The following is a 26104-nucleotide window of genomic DNA, read 5'->3' as shown; positions in this document are numbered from 1 at the left end:
CACATGCGGCAAGGCCACCGACATATAAAGAGTCGCTCTTTAGAAAACGTAGCCAGCAAGATTTTTCCGTGGCGAAACCCTCAGCCGCTTTCATTGTCGTCAAATTTCACAATGCAGCGATACGAGCATTCCAGAAGCGGAGCTATGGTGAGTTCTTCTCTCTCTCTCTCTCTCTCTCTCTCTCTCTCTCTCTCTCTCTCTCTGTGCGCGCTGCTCTGAGAGAGAGAGAGAGAGAGAGAGAGAGAGAGATTGAGAGAGATTTTTGATCTTGCAGGCATCACCCTTGATAGCGGGTCTGACTGTTGCAGCTGCTGCAATAGCCGGAAGATATAGCATCCGGGCATGGCAGGCCTTCAAGACACGGCCTCGCATACGGAGATTTTATGAAGGGGGCTTCCAACCCACCATGACACGCCGAGAAGCAGCGCTGATTCTTGGTGTAAGGTACTATTGACCTTCCTCTGCTTATCTGATTAGGCTTTATCTTATCAAACACGCTCGTTCTGAAAATTGTGTATATAATGTGTTGAAGAGCTGCACTTGTAGGCTTTTGTTGGGTCCTTGATCAACAATTCCGTTTGTAGACTTGCTTTCCATTTGAAGAATGCATTGAGGATTGTACAAAACAGTCAAATAAAACTCAGAAATGTATAGAGTCGAACAGAGGTTTTCATAATTTCTTCACAGAAAGCTTAGAATTGTGTCAATCAGTTGGGAAATTTGAATATTGAACACTATTGCATGGCCAAAAGAACCATTCCTAAGGAGGAGGCAAGTGACAATATGTATAGTAGCTATAGCTTGTATAGGTGGAGGGGCCAAACAATAGCAAGGACGCTTGCATGGTTTTAACATGAACCCTTGATGAAAGGCTAGTCCATTCGCTGTGGCCCTGAAGTTGAAATTGTTGGGTTTTCAGCGGTAATGCATTCAATGGTATTTTAGCATAAAGATTTCTTTGGTAATTCCATGTGCCTTGGTTGGTTTTTACATATTTTTTCAAGGCTCAATGTTTTGTTGGGGTTTAACTTGCATCACATCAAGTAGGGGCTTTTAAATGCGAGCTCTTGTGCCCTCTTGAGATCGTGAGGATGCTCATACAGCAAGCACTTGTCATAGGTTATTCAAGTAGCTCATACCTCCTTGATGGTGTAGAGTAATTTGGTCCCACTTTCACTCCTCACCTTTGCACAACGTTTTTAGACTCTGGGAGACAAGTAAAAACCAACCTAACAGCCCAAGTACCGAACTGCAGTCCCTGGGGGAATCCACCTAAAACCACCTGGCATCAAATCGGGCGTAGAGGCACTCTTAATTGAGAAAGCCATTGTCTGTTTGCAGTTGATCAGTGCGCAAGATGCACAACAGAAAGTCTCAAGAGCCTGCTCACACCTGTGTAGATTGGCCTCCTGGCCATCCAAGTACAAGGCTGAGTCGTCTACAAACTCAGTGTTATGTCCCGCTCACAGGAGAGGGGATCCAGCCCAGATGCCGTCGGGATGGGCGTCCAGTGTCCGGGCGGATGTAGTGTGAACCCGGCCAGTGTGGTCGGCCATTATTATAAAAGGGAGGCCGAGGCCTCATTTGCAGTTATCGACCCCACTGGCAGAGTGGTTAGCCCGCGAGGCTAGGAGTGCGCGAGGTCACCTCGAGGAGGTGAGGCCGGGCGGTATGGGACGCTCTGTCTTACAGGTGCACGCCTACGTCCTCGGACGTTGGCCCCAACACGGGGGAGCTGCCGGATGGTGGCTATGGTCAGGTGGTTCGTTCGACGTGTATCTGTAGGCGGTCTGTGTAGCCGGGAGATCCTATCTCCTCGTTTGTTTCATGGTATCAGAGTCGGCTTGGTTGTATGAAGGACTGTGTGCACACCTATAGACTGGTTTAAGTCGGATAATATTTGTTTCATGCAATTTTTGATGAATTGGTTATTTAATTAATCAATTTTCTTCTCTTGAGCATGTTTGCAGGTGAAATTTAACAGATTGCTCGCTGATTTTTGATAAAATTCAATGATTTAAAAGGGGGAAGTGCTGAAAATCAGAAGATTTTCATTAAATTTATTGGTTTTCGATGAAAATCAGTGTATTTATCCTTAATCTGCTGATTTTATATTAAAATTCAGCCTATTGTACCTCTTTCAATCTCTCTGTAAGTCTCTCTGTGCGAAGCATAGAGAGAGAGAGAGAGAGAGAGAGAGAGAGAGAGAGAGAGAGAGAGAGAGAGAGAGAGAGAGAGAGAGAGTAACTCTCAGCAGTACAAAGCAGGCAAACCTGTCTGCGAGTCGAAGAGAGAGGGTGTGATCGAAGGGAGAAATCCAGCGTGGAAGGAGAGAGGCAGCGCAAGAAGTCCAGCGTGGCTTTTTTTTTTCCTCTCTGCTAAGTAGTTGTTGCATGCTGGCCACGGGTGGGCACACGCCTCCCATTTTGATCCTCTCAGCACACGCGTCAATCGTAGCCTCTCTCATCGCTTGATTTTTCCTTCAGCCAGCGTTATGAGTTTTTTCACGCTACCTTGGTTTAATTCAGTGAGTTTTTTTAATACTATTAAGTGGGCCTTTTATTTTAAAAAGGGCCAGGACATTTTGAGTTTTTTAAGCCAGGGTTTGAAACCTGGGTTTATTAAAAAACTCACTTACAGAGACTTCACAGCTTACAGAGAACTCATTTTCTCGAGTCTTCTGCTTCTCTCTCGCACCTCCTCTCTCTCACCTGCTCGCGCTCCCGCCGTCACCTGCTCGCGGTCCGACTCTCACGTCGACGCGTAGAGCTCTTCAACCTTTGACTTCTCGCGATCGAAAAGTGTAGAAAAGGCTCGATTTGCGTGAATTTTCCAGTTTTTCACGCACTTCGCTATGGATTCCTCCAGCTCAGATGTGCAGCGTGACGACGTGCCAGGTAACATTCAAATTCCATTCATGCATGCTCTCTACACATGGATTACAAGCACTTTCCAGAGCTTCGACCAACGTGTTACCCCTCTGGAAAACGCGAATGTTCAGACGAACCTTCGCCTGGCCTCTCTTGAAGGAGTCGTACAGGGGCTCAGTTCTTGACTTTCTACTCTCGAAAATATGGCTCAGTCGACGACTGCGCGTATTTTCGAGGGCGAAACTTATCTCCAGCATTTGTGGACGCAGATTGCTGCTTTTGGGCGTTCGCAGGGTGGTCCGACTGCTACAATTCTGTACAAAACTACAAATTTCTCAGGTGAAGAGAAGGAGTGTACGGAATTGGCCGTAAATAGCTGGCTGCACCAGTGGACCACATACTTTGATCTCCATGGGGAGCATGATGAACGGAGGATTCAGACGATTCCTCTCTATCTGCGCAGCAAGGCGCTTACCTGGTGGCGTGACAGACAGAGAAGCCTACGACGTGGGCTGACTTTTGCGTGAAATTCAAGAGGGATTTCGCCAAAATGGACCCTTTGAAAGCCTATGCCAAACTGCAGAGTCTTTCGATGAAAACTTTGTCTTTAGATAAGTATATGATAGCTTTCAAAGAGGCGCTCACCTTCTGCAAGGTGGATTCCACACACGCCGTGCACATGTACTTACTGGGGTTACATGAATGAAGATTACCGTTGGGCCTTAATCAAGGACAAAGCCCCGACTGATGTCGAGGATGCAGTGGCAAAGGCCAGGACGTTCCATTTGATAAATGGGGCGAATTATGAGAAGAAAAGAATTGCAGACCATCAATCCGGTGAGGGTGCTTCGAGGAAGCGACCCCGATTCCTGCACAAGTCCAAATCATCGTCGAGATCTTCTCAGGAAAAGAAGAAAGCCAGAAATGCTTCAGTTGCTGATGCAGTGAAGAAGGGGGTTTGCTTCGGATGTGGCCAAACGGGTCACCAAATCAAGGATTGTCCTAAGAAGAAAAAGACGCAGAAACCGTAAGGCCGTCCTTCGGTTCAAATCCACGAGATCTCAGGTAACTCTGATATTCTTCAAGTTGAAATCCATCATTTAGCGCACAGTTCATGCACCTATTGTACTTTTAGCACCAAAGTGTTTGGTAAGCACGATCTTCTCCGTTTCCCCGGGAAGATCAATGGTCCCGACGTGACCGTACTCCTTGATAATGGAAGCTCACACAATTTTGTGGATGTAAAATTGGTGCAGAAACTGAACCTGGGGACGCAGGACAGTGACCATGAGTATCGCGTGAAGATGGCTTGTGGCGTGGATACGGATGTATGGAATCGGATGGTTCTAGACTTGTCGCTTGAGCTGGCTGATTACAAAGAGAATCTGGATTTCCACATCATGCGCCTGGACAGAGCAGATGTTATCTTAGGTTTTATGATAAACAAGACTCATTGTATATAGACTATGTACATCACTCTCTTGTTTTTGTTAAGCAGAACATGCCTCATGTATCTGTGTCGCTTTGTGTTCAGAAGTCTGTAAATAATGGTTTTGCAATACCAGTTGCTACTGCTTTGGAAATGTATAAAGAAATAAAGTCTTCTGATGTTGACTTTTATCAATGTGTACCATCTGCTTGGTTTGATTCATTAGTGCTTGGTACTTCTATCACTGAATTTCATAAAAATGTTTCATGTTCTTCTGTTTAACTTGGGGATTCCGATAAATCCAATCTTATCAGAGAAATCATGATTGATTTCAAGGATGTTTTTCCTTATGATCTACCTCTTGGCTTGCCGCCTTCGAGAGGAGTAGATCATGGCATTGAGTTGGTGGCTGGTAGTCAACCCTTCTCAAAGCAACCCTATCGGTTTTAGTAAAACCAAGGAAGACGAGATTCAACGACAGCTGAAAGATTATCTCGATAGGGGTTTTGTTCGGCCTAGCAAATCCCCGTGGGGAGCGCCAGTGCTACTTTCTCGAAAGAAGGATAACACTATGTGCTTCTGCGTGGATTACAAGGGGTTGAATAAGCTCACTGTCAAGAACAAGTATCCGCTCCCGCGCATGGACGATCTGATAGATCGGCTCCATGGAGCGTTGTATTTTACGAAGATAGACCTGCGATCAGGCTATCATCAAATACGGATCAAACTGGAAGATATTCCTAAGACAGGCTTCCATACGCGTTATGGTCACTACGAGTTTTTGGTCTTGCCTTTTGGTTTGACCAATGCTCCGGCTACGTTTCAGCAGATGATGAATGATCTGCTGAGACCATTTTTAGGCAACTTCGTTGTTGTATTTCTCGATGATATCTTGATCTACAGCCGAAGTTTGTCTGAGCACCTAGTGCATACACGCACTGTTCTCGAAGTACTGAGAACTGAGAAGCTTTACGCTAGGGCTTTGAAGTGTGAATTCTTTAAAAAAGAGCTTCCGTACTTGGGTCACATCATTACTCGCGATGGAATTCGCGTTGACCCTGAAAAATTGGATAAAGTGTGAAATTGGCCCATTCTAAAGAATGTGCGCCAAGTAAAGTCCTTTTTAGGCTTTATTGATTCTTTCGCAAGTTTATCAAGGATCACTCAAAAGTTGCTGCTCCGCTTACGCAACTTTTAAAAGGAGGGGTGAAAGGGTTGAAGACTTCAGGTCCTCATCGTAAAGGTAATCCCCCTGTTGTCTGGAATGAGCGTCTCGACGAGAGCTTTCGGACACTAAAGCACTTGGTGACTACTGTGCCAATATTGCACATTGTGGATCCTAGCAAACCGTTTGTGGTTGAAACGGATGCTAGTGATTATGCTATTGGTGTGGCATTATATCAGGATGACATCCTATTGCGTTTTAAAGTAAGAAACTTTCTGACGCCGAGATGTGTTATCCAACGTATGAGAAAGAGCTTTACGCCGCAGTCCACGCCCTGAGGAAATGGCGGCACTACTTGTATGGCTCTACGTTTGTTGCATGGACAGATCATCATTCCTTGCGCTATATATGTGATCAGGGTGATCATAGAGGTCGGAAGGCTAGATGGGTTGAGCTTATGCAAGAGTTCGACTTTGAGATCCGTTATAGGAAAGGATCCAGCAATCGAGTTGCTGATGCGCTCATCAGGATCCTGAGGTTAACGCCTTGTCTATGGCTGACATCTCGACGGATTTCTATCTCTCTCTCTAAGGGCTATGTCGTTTCGATGGCTATTTTGACAAGATATGGAACGAGATCGAAGCAGGGCATGACTCGCATACAGGCTTGGGTGATGCGGAGACCCAAGTGAGTCGTGCTGGAGAGACGAGACAACGACAATATTCCATTAGAGGTGGACTATTGTTCAGAAATGGTAAAGTCTGCGTGCCGGAAATCGATGAGATTCGACAAAGGATTTTGTGCGAACGCCACGATGTTCCTAGCGCTGGGCACCCAGGCATCCAAAGAACTTTGGCTTTGGTCAAGCGATATTTGTATTGGCCAAGAATGCGCTCTTACATAGAGAGCTATGTGAAGAGATGCGCTCAGTGTCAAGTCAATAAGGCAGAGCGCCTTAGGAAAGCTGGCCTGTTACATCCATTGGAAATCCTAGCTGCCAAGTGACAGAGTATTTCCATGGACTTCATCGTTGGTTTGCCTAATACTAGTCGGGGCAATGACGCTATTTGGGTTGTGGTCGATAGACTCACAAAAATGGCGAAGTTTATACCAATGAAGTCGACAATAAAAAGCCATGAGTTGGCTGTTTTATTTGTCGATCAGCTTTATAAGCTGTATGGTCTCCCAGAAGATACTGTCAGTGATTGTGATACTAAGTTCACTCGCCGATTTTGGCGAGATGTGTTTGCTCATCTTCAGACGAAGTTGAGTATGTCGTCTTCTGACCATCCTTAGTCCGATGGACAAACTGAGAGGATGAATCAGACGTTAGAGGACATGTTGAGAGCCTATGTCTCTCATAGGCAATCTGACTGGGAAAGGTATCTTCCACAGTTAGAGTTTGCCTATAATAGTAGCAAGCATTCTGCTACTGGATTTAGCCCGTTCATGCTGATGTATGGATTTGAGCCTAAATCCCCAATTGCTATTGGCTTAGAGGAAGTCAAGGAACGCCAAGCTCGTGATTCCTTGTATGACATGCAGGAAATGCTCGAATTGGCCAAGGATAGCATAAGAACGGCTCGTGATCGAGTCACTACTTATGCTAATCAAAAGAGATCTCCAAGGACTCTAGATGTGGGACAATGGGTCTATCTGAAGATACCCAAGGATTCCAAGACTATGCGAACAGGAAAGCATTATAAGCTTTCAGCTAGATATTGTGGTCCGTTCTTGATCACGAAGAAAATTGGCCAAGTTGCCTACAAACTGGCTCTTCCTTCGGATGTTAGTGTACATCCAATGTTTCATGTCAGCCGCCTTAAAGTGAAATTGGGCGAAGCTGATGTTGTGGTGCCTATTGAGGAAAATGTATGGCAAGATATGCAAACTGAGTATATTCCTCGAGAACCAGAAGCAGTTTTAGATCATCGTACCCGTCATTCGCGCCAAAAGGCTTATGACGAGTACTTAATTAAATGGAAGGGTCAATCTGAAAGGTTTGCTACTTAGGAACCTGTTCGAGCTTTGAAGGCTCACTTTCCCCACTTCATTGATGAGGACATCAATGGTTCTTAAGGGGGGAAGTATGTTATGTCCCGCTCACAGGAGAGGAGATCCAGCCCAGATACCGTCGGGATGGGCGTCCAGTGTCGGGGCGCACGTAGTGTGAACCCGGCTAGTGTGGCCGGCCATTATTATAAAAGGGAGGCCGAGGCCTCATTTGCAGTTATCGACCCCACTGACATAGTGCCAGTGGTTAGCCCGCGAGGCTAGGAGTGCGCAAGGTCACCTCGAGGAGGTGAGGCCAGGTGGTATGGGATGCTCGGTCTTACAGGTGCACGCCTACGTCCTCGGACGCTGGCCCCAGCACGGGGGAGCTGTCGGATGGTGGCTATGGTCGGGTGGTTTGTCCGACGCGTATCTGTAGGCGGTCTGTGTAGCCGGGAGATCCTATCTCCTTGTTCGTTTCACTCAGCGCCCAGTAGCTCATCTCCCCGAATGGGGAGCGCTAAGCCACGTAAGCCAACTTGCTGTGAAACCAGAAACCTGCCCATTACCTCAGCATAGAACAAAAAGAGGAAGGGGGCAAGAGAGAAGCCCTGTCTGACTGAATGTGTGAGCATGAAGCGATCACCTCTACCTCCTGACAAAAGCACTTGACTGTGTGCCCGTCTGTACAAAGCTGACACCCCTCTGATCCAAGCATTGCTGAAGCCCATCCTGCGTAGAGTACCACTGACACAAGACGGGCACCACGTGCCAATAGAAAAGAACAGACTGAACAGACTCTTAGCACTTCAATAACAACTGAACTGAAAGAGAGAGAGATGACACGCGACACGGAGTGGCGGAATTCCACCCCAGAGAGTATTGGCCCCAAACCTTGGCGCCCCTTTCGGTATTTCTTTATATTGCATCAGCAAAGTACAAGCCGGTACTCCAGACTCTGCACCTTCTCCAGGAAGCATGCTAGAGAATGAGCCCTAGCCTCATATTTAAAGGCCCTTGGCCTAAAAAGCAGTTTACATGAAAAGCTTTCAAAATCAAAAGCTTCTGGTCCAAAAAGCAGTTTACATGAAAAGCTTTCAAACTCAAAAGCTTCTGGCCAAAAAGCAATGCCAAAAGCTGCCAGCGTAAATCACGGAAATCCGTACAATGTGCCACGTCATCATGCCAACGCAATTTTCGAAAATCAGCCATGCTGGTGCAGTTTTAGGGTTGGGGTTTCCAGAATTAGGGTTTGCAGGTTTTAGGGTTAGGGTTTTCAGAATTAGTGTTTGCAGGTTTTAGGATTAGGGTTTTCAGAATCAGGGTTTCAGCAGTTAGGGTTTCTGGAATTAGGGTTTCAGCAGTTAGGGTTTTTGGCAGAAATTAGGGTTTTAGGGTTTCGGGCAGAAATTAGGGTTTAGGTCCCTCGGCCACATCTGTAAGTTGACTCCATTCTTTAGGCTTTGACACGTCAGCAGTTTGTTACATCTCCCCTTCTTGAAAGAGAGTAATCGTCCGCGATTACAACATATCTGCAAAACAACTCAAGTTAGCTCAAAAATTTCCGAGGGTCATTCTGAGGGACAATCAGTTTTCTCTTTTTATTAAGGAGTTAGCTTCTCCTTTCTCCTCTTTTGATCAAGGAGTTAGCTTCTCCTTTCGGCTGTTTTGATCAAGGAGTTAGCTTCTCCTTTCTCCAGATCGGAACTCTTGATATTCCGGCGTAGTAAAATTAGCCATCACATCCAGACCGTATTGATCTTCCATGGGTGTCTTGATGCACTAAAATTACATACCCAGGCAATCTCATCCAATGAGGAATATTCAATAATTGGCACATCACAATGCAACACAAATGCTTACATATGCATGTTACAAGACATAGAAACATAAAGCCGCCGATGAACACTCCTCCCGCATAACCTAACAAGGTCCGGGCCAAGAGATATTCAACGACTCCCTCATCACTCCTCCCGCATAACCTAAAAAGATCCGGGCCGGGAGATATAGAGGCCTTTTACAACCAAACCCCCCCCAGACTGCAGCCTGCGTCGTTTGGAGGTGCTGAGAGTAACCACTGCTCAGACTTCTTAATACTCCTCCCGCATAACCATCAGGTCCGGGCCGGGAGTCACAACAACAATTATTTTACAAGCATACAACCAAATGCTTCCCAGGCATCGGCCTGCGTCGTTCGGAGGTTTTCAAACATACAACGAAACGCTCCCGAGGCATCGGCTTGCGTCGTTCCGAGGTTCAAACAATACCAAAACAGTATTTCTCACTTCTCCACCCAGGAGTAAAATCACCAATCATTGAAACCAGTATCAAACCAGAGTTAAACAATTCAAATCGGCACCAAAACAGATACCATCCATTTCAAACAAATTCCAAACAGGATCACCAAACAAGATCAAACAGAACTCAAACTTAAAAAGCAATCTCGACATCAGTCGAGCTTGAACTGACTTTCCATCTTGAAACCTGCACCAAAAATTAGGGTTAGGTTCCTTCCATGAGGTCGTAGCCGAGCTCGGCATGGTCCATCTGCTCTTGGACAGACAGTGTTTCTTTGGCGGCGATGGTAGTCCCAAGAGATAGCAATCACACTAAACCTCCAAGGTCATCTGCTCGTAAAGAGACATCTACTGGGAGATGTCGAGAAACTTCAAGTTATAATCTGCTAGGGTTTCCATGGCAAGCATTTCAGGATACCCCACTCTGCCAGAAGTTGCACTTCGAAGGAAGATGTCAGAAACCATTTAACTTCGGGCAAAAATTTTCTTGAAAGCTTGCCAAGTACTTGGAGTATGCTGCTTGGTAGCTGTAGACATCAACATCTGCATGGCACTGCTCTGAGAAAAAAAAAGTGACTTGATACAAATCTGAATCCTTCTCTTGCAAGGGATCTTAATTGGCTTATGCCCTGTAAGACATGAGCGGTGAAGATGGGAGCGCGCCCGATGCGCGATGAAGTAAGGGTGGGAGTGGCTGGTAAGCGCGGATTGGAGGGATTTGAGGGCGAAGATACCTCAAATCAAATTCCAATAGCTTTGTCTCCTCTTTTGTAGGACCGGTATGCTTTTAGAAAAGCACATGCTTGATGCTCACCGTCACAAGACGGGCACCACGTGCCAATAGAAAAGAACAGACTGAACAGACTTTTAGCACTTCAATAACAACTGAACTGAAAGAGGGAGAGACGACACGCGACACGGAGTGGCGGAATTTCACCCCAGAGAGTATTGGCCCCAAACCTTGGCGCCCCTTTCGGTATTTCTTTATATTGCATCATCAAAGTACAAGCCGATACTCTAGACTCTGCACCTTCTCCAGGAAGCATGCCAGAGAATGAGCCCTAGCCTCATATTTAGAGGCCCTTGGCCTAAAAAGCAGTTTACATGAAAAGCTTTCAAAATCAAAAGCTTCTGGTCCAAAAAGCAGTTTACATGAAAAGCTTTCAAACTCAAAAGCTTCTGGCCAAAAAGCAATGCCAAAAGCTGCCAGCGTAAATCACGGAAATCCGTACAGCTTGCCACGTCATCATGCCAGCGCAATTTTCAGAAATCAGCCATGCTGTTGCAGTTTTAGGGTTAGGGTTTCCAGAATTAGGGTTTGCAGGTTTTAGGGTTAGGGTATTCAGAATTAGGGTTTGCAGGTTTTAGGGTTAGGGTTTTCAGAATTAGGGTTTCAGCAGTTAGGGTTTCTGGCAGAAATTAGGGTTTAGGGCCTAGGCCCCTCGGCCACATCTATAAGTTGACTCCATTCTTTAGGCTTTGACACGTCAGCAGTTTGTTACAGTACCCTCCAAAAAATCCCAAACAACTCTGTCGTAGGCCTTCTCAAAATCGAGAAGAAGAATCACCAAATCCTCACCACGGAGCCGCGCGAGGGCAGAAGCCTCCCAAAAAAAGTAAAGATGTTGTCAAGGATACTACGCTCCTTGACAAAACTTGTCCGAGTCCCATGCATAAAGCTCTCTAGAAGTGGCTGAATCCGCAAACTTAGAGCCTTGGCAAGAATTTTGTAGGCTGAGTTGAGGATGGTGATGGGGCGCCACTGTCAAATCTCATCCAAGGGGCCACCCTCCTCGGAAATGAGGTAGATTAGGCCCTCACTCATGCTGTCAGGCATCTCACCTATGTGCAGGATGTACTGAAAAGCACTACAAAGATCTGAGCCAAGCAAGTCCCAGTATTTTAAGAAAAAGGTGGGACTCAAGCCATTCTCACCTGGACAGCTACCTCGGGGGAGTGCACTAAGAGCCGTGTGCAACTCCTCTAGCTGTAGAGGCAGCTCAAGCCTCTAGGGCATCTCCTCAGTCACAAGACAAGGCATTTGTACCCACATCTGCTCTCTGCATGTATCCTGACGCTCTGATCGGGGCTCTGCAGACAGTAAATCACTGTAAAAGTCAGTAGCAATTGCATGCATGTCCTCTGGCTTTGAAGCAACTGACCCGTCGAGCCTCCACTGCCTCAAAGAAAGCGCTTTTCGCTCTGTCACCCACCTGGGTCAACTGAGATGCCTGTCGATGGAAAGCAAACTCATGGTGCCTCTCCTCAGTGCTGACGAGCTCCTGGCGAGCCTGCTGTAACTGCTCCTCCAACTAAGGACTGTCTGGATGCTGCTCTTGCATCCTCTGTAAGAAAGCAACGCCCCGTCGAAGACGCTGCTGCTCTCGCTGCAGCCAGGTTAGTCGAAGACTCCTGAAGAAAGTTGACTAAGCTGAGCAAGTCCTAAGGCCACTCTGTTAACAGGAGATTCCTGCGTGTCTAAGCTCTCTGTCTAAAGAGCCTCCACTCGCTCTCTAAGCGCCGAGTCCAACAAGACCCTCTCTGGGATGCGAAGCATCGTGCTCCCCCTCCTCTGCCTATCAGTCATTGTAAGGATCACTGGAGCATGGTCCGAAAAGGAGGTCCCTGCTAGGATGTTAACTGTCCCACCCAAGTCTAAGCGCTGAGTCCAACAAGACCCTCTCTGGGATGCGAAGCATCGTGCTCCCCCTCCTCTGCCTATCAGTCATTGTAAGGATCACTGGAGCATGGTCCGAAAAGGAGGTCCCTGCTAGGATGTTAACTGTCCCACCCAAGTCACAGGAGTGGTCACTAGTGTAGAAGCGATCTATCCGAGATAGATTCATGCCTCTCACTCTGCGGTCCGAATGAGAGAAGTTAAGGCTGTCTGGGGGCCTCACAAAGCTGGCATCCTGCCACACATTTGAAACCCGCAGTCATACAAAACCTCTTCCAAGTTGCCAGCTCAACTCCATGCACAGTAGTATGGCTACCACCAATCCTGTCAGAGGGTTTCCCAACATGTTGAAGTCACCCCCTATGCACCATTGCTTTGCCTGCTGCACAAACTCAACAATCTGAGACCAAAACTCTGCCTGAGCACTCTCCGCATTGGGCGCATAGATGTTCAAGAAGCCCACGAGACAACCCTGAACCTGCATAGTAATCCACTGAGCCCTCCCTGACACAATAATCCCTCTGCCCACAATGGTCTGTTGCAAAGAATTCGCAATAGTCATACATACCCCACCCTGGATGCCTCCAGGTCCAAAAGCAGCCGACCAAAAAGTCTCATAGCGACCACGCAAAATCTGACCACATCTCCGAATGCGGCTCTCACAGAGATGGTGCTCCTGTAGCATAAGAATGTCAATCTCTCCACCCACAAGGCATCTTCTTGGAGAAGGTGCAGAGTCTGGAGTATCGGCTTGTATTGTGTTGATACAATATAAAGAAATACCGGAAGGGGCGACAAGGTTTCGGGCCAATACTCTCTCGGGTGGAATTCCGCCACTCCGTGTCGCGTGTCGTCTCTCTCTCTCTCTCTCTCTCTCTCTCTCTCTCTCTCTCTCTCTCTCTCTCTCTCTCTCTCTCTCTCTCTCTCTCTTTCTCTCTCTCAGTTCAGTTGTTATTGAAGTGCTAAAAGTCTGTTCTTTTCTATTGGCACGTGGTGCCCGTCTTGTGACAGTAGTATCAGAGCATCAGGCGTGTGCTTTTCTGAAATCATACCGGTCCTACAAAAGAGCAGACAGAGCTATTGGAATTCTATTCGAGGTATCTTCGCCCTCTAACCCGGACTTATTAGCCACTCCCACCCTTACTTGATCGCGCATCTGGCGCGCTCTCGTCTTCACCGCTCATGTCTTACAGGGCATAAGTTATTAAGATCACTTGCAAGAGAAGGATCCAAGATTTGTTTCGAGCTGCTATTTTTCTCAAAAGCAGTGCCATGTAGATGTTGATGTCTACAGCTACCAAGCCGCACACTTCCAAGGACTTGGCAAGCTTTCAAGAAAATTTTTGCCCGAAGTTGTATGGTTTCTAACATCTTCCATCGGAGTGCAACTTCTGGCAGAGTGGGGTATCTTGAAATGCTTGCCATGGAAACCCTAGCAGATTATTTCTTGAAATTTCTCGACATCTCTCAGTAGATGTCTCTTCTTGAATTGATAACCTTGGAGGTTCGGTGCGATTGCTATGTCTTTGGACTACCATCGCCGCCAGAGGAACACTGTTTGTTTAAGAGCTGATGGACCATGCTGTGGTTGTCTACGACCTTATGGAAGGAACCTAACCCTAATTTTTGATGTAGGTTTCAGGATGGAAAGTCAGTCGGCTTTTCGAGCTCAATCGATGTCGAGATTGCTTTTTAAGTTTGAAATCTGTTTGAGAACTTGTTTGGTGATCCTGTTTGGAATTTGTTTGAAATGGATGGTGTCTGTTTTGGACCTGTCTTGGTGCCCATTTGAATTGTTTGACTCTGGTTTTAATACTGGTTTCAATATTGGTGATTTTACTCCGGGTGGAGTAGTGAGAAGTGATGTTTGAGAATGCTTGGCCATACTCATGGCCCAGACCCTTGTGGTTATTTGCGGGGGAAGTATTGAATGATTGAAAAATGCTGTTTTTTTACTCATGGCCCAGACCCTTGTGGTTATTTACGGGGGGAGTATTGTTGTTGTTACTCATGGCCCGGACCTGCATGGTTATTTACGGGGGGAGTATTAAGAAGTCTGAGTAGTTGTTACTCTCAGCACCTCCAAACGACGCAGGCTACAGTCTGGGGGGCGTTTGGTTGTAACAGGCCTCTATATCTCATGGCCCGGACCTTTTTAGGTTATTTGCGGGAGGAGTGATGAGGGAGTAGTTGAACAGCTCATGGCGGGGACTTGGATGGTGTCACCAACGTGTGACTACTATCTATCCTTTTTGTTGATTTCTTTCTTATTATCTATTTACTTTCACTTTTTGGAAACACCCCTCGGGAAATCTAACTGCCCTGCATTGCATAGCTAGTGTGGAACTGTCCAGAGGGAGTCCAGGCCTGAGGGCAAGAGAGCACTAAGGTTGGACAAGGACTATGGTTAGCCAAGTGGGGTCATTGACTAGCCAAAGTGGAATCCTTTGCTACAGAGGCTACATTTCAGTTCTGGATGTGGCCGCAGTGTACAAAGAGGGTCGGATGACCTAGAAAGATACAATGGCAGCATCTCCTAAAATTTAGGGAACTGCTATTTTGGGACCTGAAAATGTGTTGACGTCATTACTTCCGGAATGACAAGGGGAACATTTTCTTACTCTGCCGTGAAGTCAACTGGGCAACCGGTTGGGATATTTTTAGGCGGCAACCCCGAAACGGGAAAATGCTTGTAAATGTGCCAAGTGGCACATTCTGGTGCACTTGCCTCATGCAACAAGAAGTGGCGCTGAATTTTAAGCTGGGAGAGGCTCATTTGCAGCTTTTGTCACAGGTTAAGAGCTATGGAGTGCTTGCTTTCCCTCTTATGCACAGTGCGGTGCTAGGAGTGATGCCCTGCACGCCACGCACTGCCCTCTCTCTCCCCTTTGGCAGTATGTTATGCCCCTCTAGTGGGCTCTTCATTTGACCAATGTACAGTTGTGTGGGTTCATGCGCGATTGCCGAGGCAAGAGCCTCTTGCACAGGTACTGGATTAGCTAGCGGCTAATCCCCCTGCAGGTACAGGTGAATTCGGAGAGGTTTCACGCCAGAAATCTCGTCCGATTCAAAGGGCAAGTAGCCCTACAGGTGCGGGAGCTCGAGGACTTGCTACGGATGCGACCGGCACGCGAAATGGAGCCAGAAACAGTGAATTACAGCCTGCTGTGTATTTTTGCAGGTTTAGGGTTTTGGCCCTAAACGGACCCTAATACCCCCAGGAGGTTCGGGGACGCAAGGGGACCGCTGTACAGGTGATCTGGCGCATTTTCGGGGCTGAAAACAGAGAATTCAGCGTGCTGCAGATTCTCGCCAGGTTTTGCAAAGTGCCCGTATGCGTCGGGAAAGTCGGCCAATGCGTGGGAATACGGACTGTGAAGGGTTCTAGTACAGTTATGCTGCCGAAATCGGGCTGGAACAGTGGAAATTCAGCCGAGTTTGTGCGGGGCAGCTTGTAGGGAACCACAGTGTTTATTTCCCTCTTTTGAATAATAAAGAAATATCGAAAGGGGCGCCTAAGTTAGGGGCCAATCTGGTGTCCGTCTACTCATACAGGTGCAATCTAGCAGCGTGTATCCCTCTCCCCTTTGTTGTGTCTTGAAAGTACAGGTAAAATAGACGACTAATAATGGGTGAAAGCTAAATCTAGGTTTGAAGTAAAGTCTACCGCCCTTTTTGGATTGAACCGGCCGGTTTCAGATGGTTATTTGCGGGGGGAGTGTTCGTCGGCGGCTTTATGTTTCTATGTCTTGTAACATGGATATGTGAGCATTTGTGTTGCATTGTGATGTGCCAACTAGTAAATATTCCTGATTGGACGAGATGACACTCGTGGAAGATCAATAGGGTATTAGTATGTTCTGGGTGTGATGGCTAATTTTACTATGCCAGAATATCAAGAGTTCCGATCTGTACGAAAGGAGAAGCCAACTCCTTGATCAAAAGAGCCGATAGAAGAAGCTAACTCCTTATCAAAAAGAGCAAACTAACTGTCCCTCTAATGTCCCTCGGAATTTTTTGAGCTAACTTGAGTTGTTTTGTAGATAAGCTGTAATCGCGGACGATTACTCTCTTTCAAGAAGGGGAGATGTCACAAACTGCTGACGTGTCAAAGCCCTGAAGAAGGGAGCCAACTTGCAGATGCCGGCCGAGGGGTCTTAACCCTAAGAAGAACAAGTAACAGAAGAAGTCCTACCAACTTATAGGGACCCTGTCCGATGGGGCCCCAAGTGACATAAAACAAATAAAGCAAGACCCCCCCACACACACAAAAGAAATTGCGTAGCTGTTGATGACGTGGCAGATTTCCCAAAATTGCGTTGGTATGATGACGTGGCAGGTTGTACGGATTTCCGCGTTTTGCCCTGGTTGATGACGTGGCAATTGTACGGATTTCCGTAAATTATGTTGGCAACTTTTTGGCTTTGCTTTTGGACTAGATGCTTTTGAGTTTGAAGGCTTTTTACTGTAAACTGCTTTAGGGCCTTTAAATATGAGGTTAGGGCTCATTCTCTGGCATGCTTCCTGGAGAAGGTGCAGAGTTTGGAGTACCGCCTTGTACTGTGTTGATGCAATATAAAGAAATACCGAAAGGGGTGCCAAGGTTTGGGGCCAATACTCTCTGGGGTGGAATTCCGCCACTTCGTGTGTCTCTCTCTCTCTCTCTCTCTCAGTTCAGTTGTTATTGAAGTGCTAAAAGTCTGTTTGATCTGTTCTTTTCTATTGGCACGTGGTGCCCGTCTTGTGACAGATCCCTACCACACAACGAAAAGGAGAAACCCACCGTTGTGTCCAGGGCCTCAATGCCTCTAGTTGCAAGAAAGAGGACGTGGACTCGAAAGCTGGCCTTCTCCTGTCAGAAACCGAGTGAAGCTGTAGTCGAAGACGGAGGAGAAGGAGGCGGAGGAACAGAATTGGACGGGGCCTCCTCAGGCAGGTCCTACTGAAGGGGGTCAAAACGGTTCCCAGTCGGAACCTAGTGTTGCTGAGCTGTAGAAGGTCGGCCACCAGGGGGAGCAGAGGGACGAGCCTTCCCTTGTCGGCGGCGGCCAGGCACCTGCTGCCAACCATCAGCTGGCTGATCATTGGTCTGTCGATGTACCAGCCTGTGCGACGTGCGTCCTGTGTATCTGGCTGCTTGGCATGCTCAACCTTGGGAGGCTGCGCATGCGCGGTGGGTCGAGGTCTCTTGCGAGGATAGGCCTTTGCCATATGGCCCATCTGCTTGCAAATGAAACAGTGGTTCGCGAGACCCGAATACTCCACACTTTGTTTGATCCATCCCCCACTCACCCTAGGCAGCAATACCACCTTGGGGAGGGAGTGCGTGTCACAAGAACCCGCACAGTAGGTAAACCTACGGCCTTGGCCACAACTGAAGCTGCCGTGCGTGAAGACTCCAGAACTATCCTGAACATGGAACCAATCCTGGGTAGGAGGGGGAGGTACTCTTGCCTCAGGCCCTGAAAACAGACCGAAATCGGCAAGTCTGCCTCCTCCTCAAGAACATCTGTAGTAGGGTCAACACCTTGATGCCAACGTCGGAAGTAAGCTCGAGCTGTAACAAACTGCTGACGTGTCAAAGCCTAAAGAATGGAGCCAACTTACATATGAGAGCAGAAACCCTAACCCTAATTTCTACAAGAAACCCTAATTGTTGAAACCCTAACCCTAAAACCTGCAAACCCTAATTCTAGAAACCCTAAGAAGAACAAGCAACAGAAGAAGTCCTACCAACTTATGGGGATCCCGTCCGATGGGGTCCCAAGTGGCATAAAGGCATTAAAAATAAAGCAGAACACACTCAAAAGACTTTGCACATCAAAATATGATGATGTGGCACTTGTACGGACGTCCCGGAATTCGCGGCGGATTTTTAGGGAAATCCCGAAATTTTAGGAAAGTGAATTTTTGGGGTCAGCTTTTCATATTTGATGCTTTTAGGCTTTGGGCCTTTAAATATGAGCCTTGGGGGCCCTCTCTGGCACTCTTCAGTGCGCAGATTGCAGAGGAGGTGCTCCCCAGCTGTTGTACTTCGCGAATCAGCAGTAATATAAAGAAATACCGAAAGGGGCGCCAAGGTTTGGGGCCAATACTCTCTGGGGTGGAATTTTGCCACTCCGTGTCGCGTGTCGTCTCTCTCTCTCTCTCTCTCTCTCTCTCTCTCTCTCAGTTCAGTTGTTATTGAAGTGCGAAGAGTTTGTTCAGTCTGTTCTTTTCTATTGGCACGTGGTGTCCGCCTTGTGACAGTGGTATCATGTAACAAACTGCTGACGTGTCAAAGCCTAAAGAATGGAGCCAACTTACAGATGAGAGCAGAAACCCTAACCCTAATTTCTGCCAAAAACCCTAACTGTTGAAACCCTAACCCTAAAACCTGCAAACCCTAATTCTAGAAACCCTAAGAAGAACAAGCAACAGAAGAAGTCCTACCAACTTATGGGGATCCCGTCCGATGGGGTCCCAAGTGGCACAAAGGCATTAAAAATAAAGCAAAACACACTCAAAAGACTTTGCACATCAAAATATGATGATGTGGCATCTGTATGGACGTCCCGGAATTCGCGGCGGATTTTTAGAGAAATCTCGAAATTTTAGGAAAGTGAATTTTTGGGGTCAGCTTTTCATATTTGATGCTTTTAGGCTTTGGGCCTTTAAATATGAGCCTTGGGGGCCCTCTCTGGCACTCTTCAGCGCGCAGATTGCAGAGGAGGTGCTCCCCGGCTGTTGTACTTTACGAATCAGCAGTAATATAAAGAAATACCGAAAGGGGCGCCAAGGTTTGGGGCCAATACTCTCTGGGGTGGAATTTCGCCACTCCGTGTCGCGTGTCGTCTCTCTCTCTCTCTCTCTCTCTCTCTCTCAGTTCAGTTGTTATTGAACAGTTGTTATTGAAGTGCTAAAAGTCTGTTCAGTCTGTTCTTTTCTATTGGCACGTGGTGCCTGCCTTGTGACACGAGCTGCTCTGATGCTGAGTGGGCTCATCGAAACACCTTAGTTGTCATCTCTGTAGACTTGAACTTGACCTGGTAATACCCTCTCCCGAGGATCTGGACATCAGTGATCTTGCCCACATCGGAGAGAAGACGGGCCTTTAGTAAATCCCGAACCTTGCCCTGATTGGGCTGAGTGCCAATGATCTTACAGATAACTGAAGTGGCTTGCAAGCGCTCCACTTCGGCCATCAAGCTCGCTTGCTCTTCTGGTGAAAGAGCAAGTCGAAGGGTCGGCTCCGCGGTGTCGGGCGAGGGGGCTTCAGTGGAGTCCCTCTGAGGTGGAGCAGAAGCCGCCATTTCTGTGTCTGCTGTTGCGAAGGCGAATGAGGGGGGGGGGGGGGGGGGGGGGTCGAAGGCGTCGAGGCGAAGGAAGCTAGTCTGCGTCGTTGTGAACCAACTCCAATAGAGACACGAGGTGCGGGTAGGCTGCAGGCAACGTGAGGAGGGGGGAGTGAGGGGCGGGCGGACAACTCAGGGCAGCGCAACGCAAAGGGCGGGCAGCTCAAGGCAGCGCGGGGTTGAGGGGGGGGGGGGGGGGGGGGGGGGGGGGGGCTGAAGGCGATGGCGAGCGTGGGTAGCAGCAGCGAGCTTCTGTCTTTTCTTAAGTTCCTCGTAGAGCTTTGGTGTACCACCAAGTACTCGTAGGCCCCTTGAGGTGTTTGGTCACATGCCTCATTCTCCACGCGTTTGAGAAATTGCCAACGGTAAAGGCAATGTTACAAACTGCCGACGTGTGAAGCCACTGAAGATCGGGAGAGATAGGACTCCCTAAGCCTGACCCTAGCCAACATACAGATCCCGGCTAAGGGGCCTAAAAGCTGGTAAAGAAGAAGCAACAAAAGAAATTCCAACTTGTCTTGTCTAGTGGCCCAAATTATTAATGGGTTAGGATTAATAATGCTAACCCCCAACAACTTGCAAGAGTTGGCCGAGGGGCCTGAAACAAACACTTGGAGATGATCTCCCGGCTACACGGACCACCTATAAACACGCGTAGGACGAACCACCCGACCATAGCCACTATTCGGCAACACCCCCATGTTGGGGCCAACGTCCGAAGACGTAGGCGTGCACTTGTAAGACCGAGCGTCCCATACCACCCGACCTCACCTCCTCGAGGTGACCTCGCACACTTATAGGCTTACGGGCTAACCACTGGTACTTTGCCAGTGGGGATCGATAAATACAAATGATGCGTTTGCCTTCCTTTTATAAAAGTGACCGGCTACACTGGCCAAGTTCACACTACGTCCGCCCGAACATCGGATGCCCATCTTGATGGTGTCTTAGACTAGATCCCCACTTCCAAGAAAAGCTCAAGGCGTGGTTCATGGCACCTCGGGACATAACATACATGAAACGAACACTCAAAGAGAATCTCCCGGCTACATGGACGGCCTATAGACGCGTCGGACGCAAACCACCCCGACCATAGCCAGCATTCGGCAGCACCCTTGTGTTGGGGCCAGCGTCCGAGGATGTAGGCGTGCTCTTGTAAGACCGAGCATCCCTTACCACCCGGCCTCACCTCCGCGAGGTGACTTTGTGCACTCCTAGCCTCATAGGCTAACCACCGGCACTTTGCCAGTGGGTGTCGATAACTACAAATGAGCCTTGGCCTCCCTTTTATGAAAGTGGCCTGCCACACTGGCCGGGTTCACACTACGTCTGCTCGGACACTAGACGCCCAACCCAACGGTGTCGTAGACTAGATCCCCTCTCTTGTAAATGGGAAAGGACATACTTTCCCCCTTAGGAACCATTGATGTTCTCAATAATGAAGTGGCGATGCTGAGCTTTGAAGGCTGTAACTGATTCCCAAGTAGCAAACCTTTCAGATTGACACTTCCATTTAATTAAGTACTCATAAGCTTTTTGGCGCAAATGATGGGTACGATATCTAGAACAGCCTCTTGTTGCCGAGGAATATACTCAGTTTGCATATCTTCCCATACATTTTTCTCAATAGGCACAATAGTGTCAGCTTCGCCTAACTTTCTTTAAGGTGGCTGAATGAAACGGCAGATGTACACCAACATCCGAAGGAAGAGCCAGTTAGGCAACTTGGCCATTTTTCTTTGTGGTCAAGAATGGACCAGAATATCTAACTGAAAGCTTATAATGCTTTCCAGTTCGCGTAGTCTTGGAATCCTTGGGTATCTTCGGATAGACCCATTGTCCCACCTCTAGAGTCCTTGGAGATCTCGTTTGATTAGCATAAGTAGTACCTGAGCGAACACATCTTGCCAAAATCGGCCAGTGAACTTGGTGTCTCGATCATTGACGATATCTTGTGGCAGACCATACAACTTGTAAAACTGATCGAGAAATAAAAGCGCCAACTTGTGGCTTTTGATTGTCGAATATGTTGGTATAAATTTTGTCATTTCTGTGAGTTTATCGACCCAATTCAAATGGCATCATTGCCACGACTAATATTTGGCAAACCAACAATATAATCCATAGAAATACTAAGTCACTTGGCATCAAGGATTTTCAACGGATGTAGCAGACCAGCTTTCCTATGGCGCTTTGCCTTATTGACCTGACACTGACTGCATCTCTTCACATAGCTCTCTATGTAAGAGTGCATCCTTGGCCAATAGAACTATCGTTTAACCAGTGCCAAAGTTCTCTGGATGCTTGGGTGCCCAGCGCTAGGAACATCATGGCATTCAAACAAAATCCTTTGTCGAATCTCATTGATTTCCGACGCGCAGACCTTTCCATTTCTAAACAATAGTCCACCTCTAATGGAGTGTTGTCACTGTTTCATCTCTCCAGCACTGGGTCTCCGGATCACCCAAGCTTGTATACGAGTCGCGCCCTACTTCGACCTCATTCCATATCTTGCCAAAATAGCTATCGAAATGACATAGCCCTCGGAGAGAGAGAAATTTGTGGAGATTTCAACCATAGACAAGGCATTTACCTCAGGAATTTGGCTGAGTGTGTTAGCAACTTGATTGCTGCATTCTTTTCGGTTACGGATCTCTAAGTCAAAACTCTTGCATAAGCTCAATTCATCTAGCCTTTCGGCCTGTGAGATCACGCTGATCACAGACATAGCACAAAGAGTCATATAAATAATGCCACCACCTCCTCAAAGCATGAACCTCGGCATAATGCTCTTTTTCACACGTTGGATAACACATCTCAGCGTTAGAAAGTTTCTTACTTTCAAATGCAACAGGACATCCATTTTGATACAACGTTGCACCAATCATATAATCACTAGCATCCGTTTTGGCTACAAATGGCTTGCTAGGATCCACGATATGCAATATTGGCGCAGTAGTCACCAAGTGCTTCAGTGTCTTGAAGCTCTCGTCGAGACACTCATTCCAAACAATAGGGGGATTTCCTTTACGGTGAGGATCCGAAGTCTTCGGTCCTTTCACGCCTCCTTTTAAAAGTTACGTAAGCAGAGCAACAACTTCAGAATAATCCTGGACATGCTACAGTCTAGCATGAGTCTTAGCTGAGGACCTAGCTTGGCACCTTTGTGAGCCTCTAGAGGACGTGCATGCCCAGGCCGGTCATAGTTGCATACCCTCTCTTGGAGAGTTTAGTCATTTCAGCATTTAGGCATTTATTGCGTGCGAACTGTCCCTTAGCATGACATTTATTATTAAGTGATTTTCAGCATGTTTTTCCATGGTCGTAGGGCTGGAATTATGACTGCTTGACCCAGCCTTTGGAGGCTATAAAGGTAGCTCTATGCAACACTCAGAAGTTGGAAGCAGGAGGAGGAGGAGACCGGCAGCCCTCTCAGCCTCACCTGGCGTTTTCAGCCCAGATTAGCGAGTGTTTCCTCATCTTCCCATTAGCGTTTTCAGCCCAGAAGGGCTAGCATTTCCAGCCAGAAACAGCCATCGATTCAGCCTATGATGGCCAGCAGATTTCAGCCCGTCGTCATCCTGGCGATAGCATTCAGCCCTAGCCTCATCATGGTTGCAGATTCTAGCCATCGACATCGCTAGTGTTGTCGGCATTCAGCCATAGCCTTGTCGTCGTTGTCGTCACAGTACCCAGCACCTAGTACCCCTTGTGTTTTGGCTTGGCTCCTCCCTGCTCAGTATAGGGAGGATCATTAGTACCCATCAATACCATCAGTACCTCTTTATCGTCCTCATCGTCGTCGACATAGAACCCATCAATACCTCGTCGTCGTCGTCGTCGTCATCGTCGCTGACAGAGAACCCATTACTATCTCGTCATCGTCACTGATAGAGAACCTACCAGTACCTCGTCGTTGTCATTGTTATCAATTGAATTAAAGTGTCCCTTGTGTGTGTGTGCGGAGTACCAGGTCCGAGCTAAATTCTTAAACCCTTCTGTTGCACCTGACATCTTCATTCAAGTGCTTGCGTATTTCTTGTGCACAATTTCAACTCAATTCGGACAAAATCTGCAAATAACTGAACTGGGGGGGGGGGGGGGGGGGGGGGGGGTTGGGTTGGTACACGAAGAAAATCTGCAAGTAAGTGAACTTGAGAGAGAGAGAGAGAGAGAGAGAGAGAGAGAGAGAGTCGACACGTTTCCTAGCCAAGACGCACTAGCCCCAAAGACTGGCACCCCTTTTGATATTTCTTTATTATTACTTTGCCAAGGTACAACTCCCAAGGGTCCTCTTCTCCGAGACTCTACGTCTAGATGCCCTCCTCCAAGAATGAGGCCCTAAGGGTCCTTATAAATAGTACAAGGGATGCCCAAAGGCAAAGCCCCAAATAGCATCAGTTCAAAAGCATTGCACCCAAAAGCTTTGGCTCCCAAAAACCCATGCAAAAAGGCTGCAAATCTGCCAGTTCAAAAGCACTGCACCCAAAAGCTTCGGCTCCCAAAAACCCATGCAAAAAGGCTGCAAATCTGCCAGTACAAAACGCGGAAATTCGTATAGCCTGCCACGTTATCATGTCGGCACAATGTACGGAATCTTCAGCCAGAGTTCAAGCTTTTGTCGTTTTGGGTTTAGACCCTTGGCCGGTGCTTATAAGTTGGTAGGTTAACCTCTTAGGCCCCTCGGCCCATCTTCTGGGTTCAGTTCTCTTGTCCTCTTGGCCAATTCTTTCCAGTTGGCACGCCACGCCACGCCATCACGTTGTGACAACATTATGCACACCTTATCGCAGCTTCCATATTTACCATAAATGGAAACCATATCTGTTCAACCACAGCATCTGCACATAAGTTAGTTTTCTCCACCTGTGCATGTAGAGGATATGGCCTGCTGGGAGGGCAGCTTGACGCATGCATGCAAAGGTGAGACCTGTGGAACGAGGAGGAGGTTGGGATCCATCCTTACATGAAGGCTGGTGTATGTGATCAAGCCTTCTTGAATGCTGCTCAACATGGAAAAAAACTGGGCTGGCATGAGGTTGCGTTGTTGCTGTGCTTTGTGCTGCTTAAACACCTCATCAAACCCCCCCCCCCCCCCCCCCCCGCCCCCCAACCTCCCCCTTTTGCTCTCTCTTTCTCCCTCAAACATGCACCTGCCCAAGACTACGTCTTCAAGTGATACTTAAAATCCCGTATTATATCTGTCCCATGGCTGCGACTGAAATATTATTGCATGCTGTCGATTGTCAGGGTTACCTTCTTCTCTAACAATGCTGGTGTTGTGTGTCTTTTAACCTTTTGAGACGATGACTAGATGTGGTCTTTGCTGTCGATTGTCAGGGTTACCTTCTTCTCTAACAATGCTGGTGTTGTGTGTCTTTTAACCTTTTGAGACGATGACTAGATGTGGTCTTTGTTTTATGATTTTACAGAGAGAGTGTAGCGCAAGCAAAGGTTAAGGAAGCACACAGGAAAGTGATGGCCGCGAATCATCCGGATACCGGAGGCAGTGACTACATGGCCTCAAAAATTAATGAGGCAAAGGATTTGCTTATGGGGCAAACGAGAGGAAGTGCATCAGCGTTCTAGGTACAAAACCTCTGAATCTTGTTGGTTGTGAGTGTATCTTATTAGCTTAAGATGTAGGCTGTTACCATAATTATACCAGAGCCTGATAGAGATTGGCATTTGAACTGCTTGTGGTCAAGTGGCTCTGAGAATGTAACATTACATGCATTTTTAACTTCACAGCTTTTGCGAGACAGCATCAATAATGGGACACTTTGTACATGTAAATTTTTGCTCAAACAAGCATGCTATTCCCACACTGAAGATGAAGCTCCATTACTGCAGGACATGATTGCATTAGTGTGCATGGTGGAGCTACAGCTAATAGTTACCTTCTTGTGAATGACTATTGTGAGGACTTGCTGCTGCCTTCGTCACCTCAATTCTTGCCATTTAAAATGTTAAGGTTTTGTGTAAATTCTGTGTTAACTAAGGAGAGATTGTTGAGGTTTAGCCAAGTTCTTGATAGCATTTGCTATCATTTCCTCTTTTAAAATTTAGCATAAGTTGTGTTCCAAGCCTGGGCATTGTTTCTACAAGATGGTTGGGGGTGTCTTTCCAACGTTGCGACCTGGTCCTTTCAAGATTTTGAAGAAGTATTCCTCCCTCTCCTCTGTACTGAAATTACCTTTCATCGAACATTCCCCTTTCTACAAGATGGTTGGGGGTGTCTTTCCAAAGTTGCGACCTCCTTTCAAGATTTTGAAGAAGTTTTCCTCCCTCTCCTATGTACGGAAATTACCTTTCGTCAAACTTCTCTTGTTTAGAACCT

General features: G+C 47.3%; 1 protein-coding gene across 2 annotated transcripts; it reads left to right on the top strand.

Moving 5' to 3' along the window:
* On the top strand, positions 1–26104 carry LOC147432837 (mitochondrial import inner membrane translocase subunit TIM14-1-like). Of its 2 annotated transcripts, none has more exons than XM_086492630.1 (4): positions 1–147; positions 275–444; positions 25197–25353; positions 25873–26104. In XM_086492630.1, the coding sequence occupies exons 1-3, from the start codon at positions 4–6 to the stop codon at positions 25351–25353; spliced, it is 471 nt and encodes a 156-aa protein (XP_086348756.1). In that variant the 5' UTR covers positions 1–3; the 3' UTR covers positions 25873–26104. The 2 variants fall into 2 exon arrangements, with proteins under 2 accessions (XP_086348756.1, XP_086348755.1); XM_086492629.1 differs by lacking the exon at positions 25873–26104 and adding an exon at positions 25618–25790.

Source organism: Adiantum capillus-veneris, chromosome 20 (assembly GCF_014529385.1).
Source record: "Adiantum capillus-veneris isolate H3 chromosome 20, ASM1452938v2, whole genome shotgun sequence".
Lineage (NCBI taxonomy): Eukaryota > Viridiplantae > Streptophyta > Polypodiopsida > Polypodiales > Pteridaceae > Adiantum > Adiantum capillus-veneris.
The sequence above is the reverse complement of the archived record's forward strand: the minus strand, read 5'-3'. Positions and strand labels throughout refer to the sequence as shown.

Coding starts and splice junctions, on each gene's coding strand:
- LOC147432837 (XM_086492630.1), top strand. CDS start 4: ATGCGGCAAGGCCACCGACATATAAAGAGTCGCTCTTTAGAAAACGTA. Junction 148..274: donor ATTCCAGAAGCGGAGCTATG/GTGAGTTCTTCT, acceptor TTGATCTTGCAG/GCATCACCCTTGATAGCGGG. Junction 445..25,196: donor GCGCTGATTCTTGGTGTAAG/GTACTATTGACC, acceptor ATGATTTTACAG/AGAGAGTGTAGCGCAAGCAA.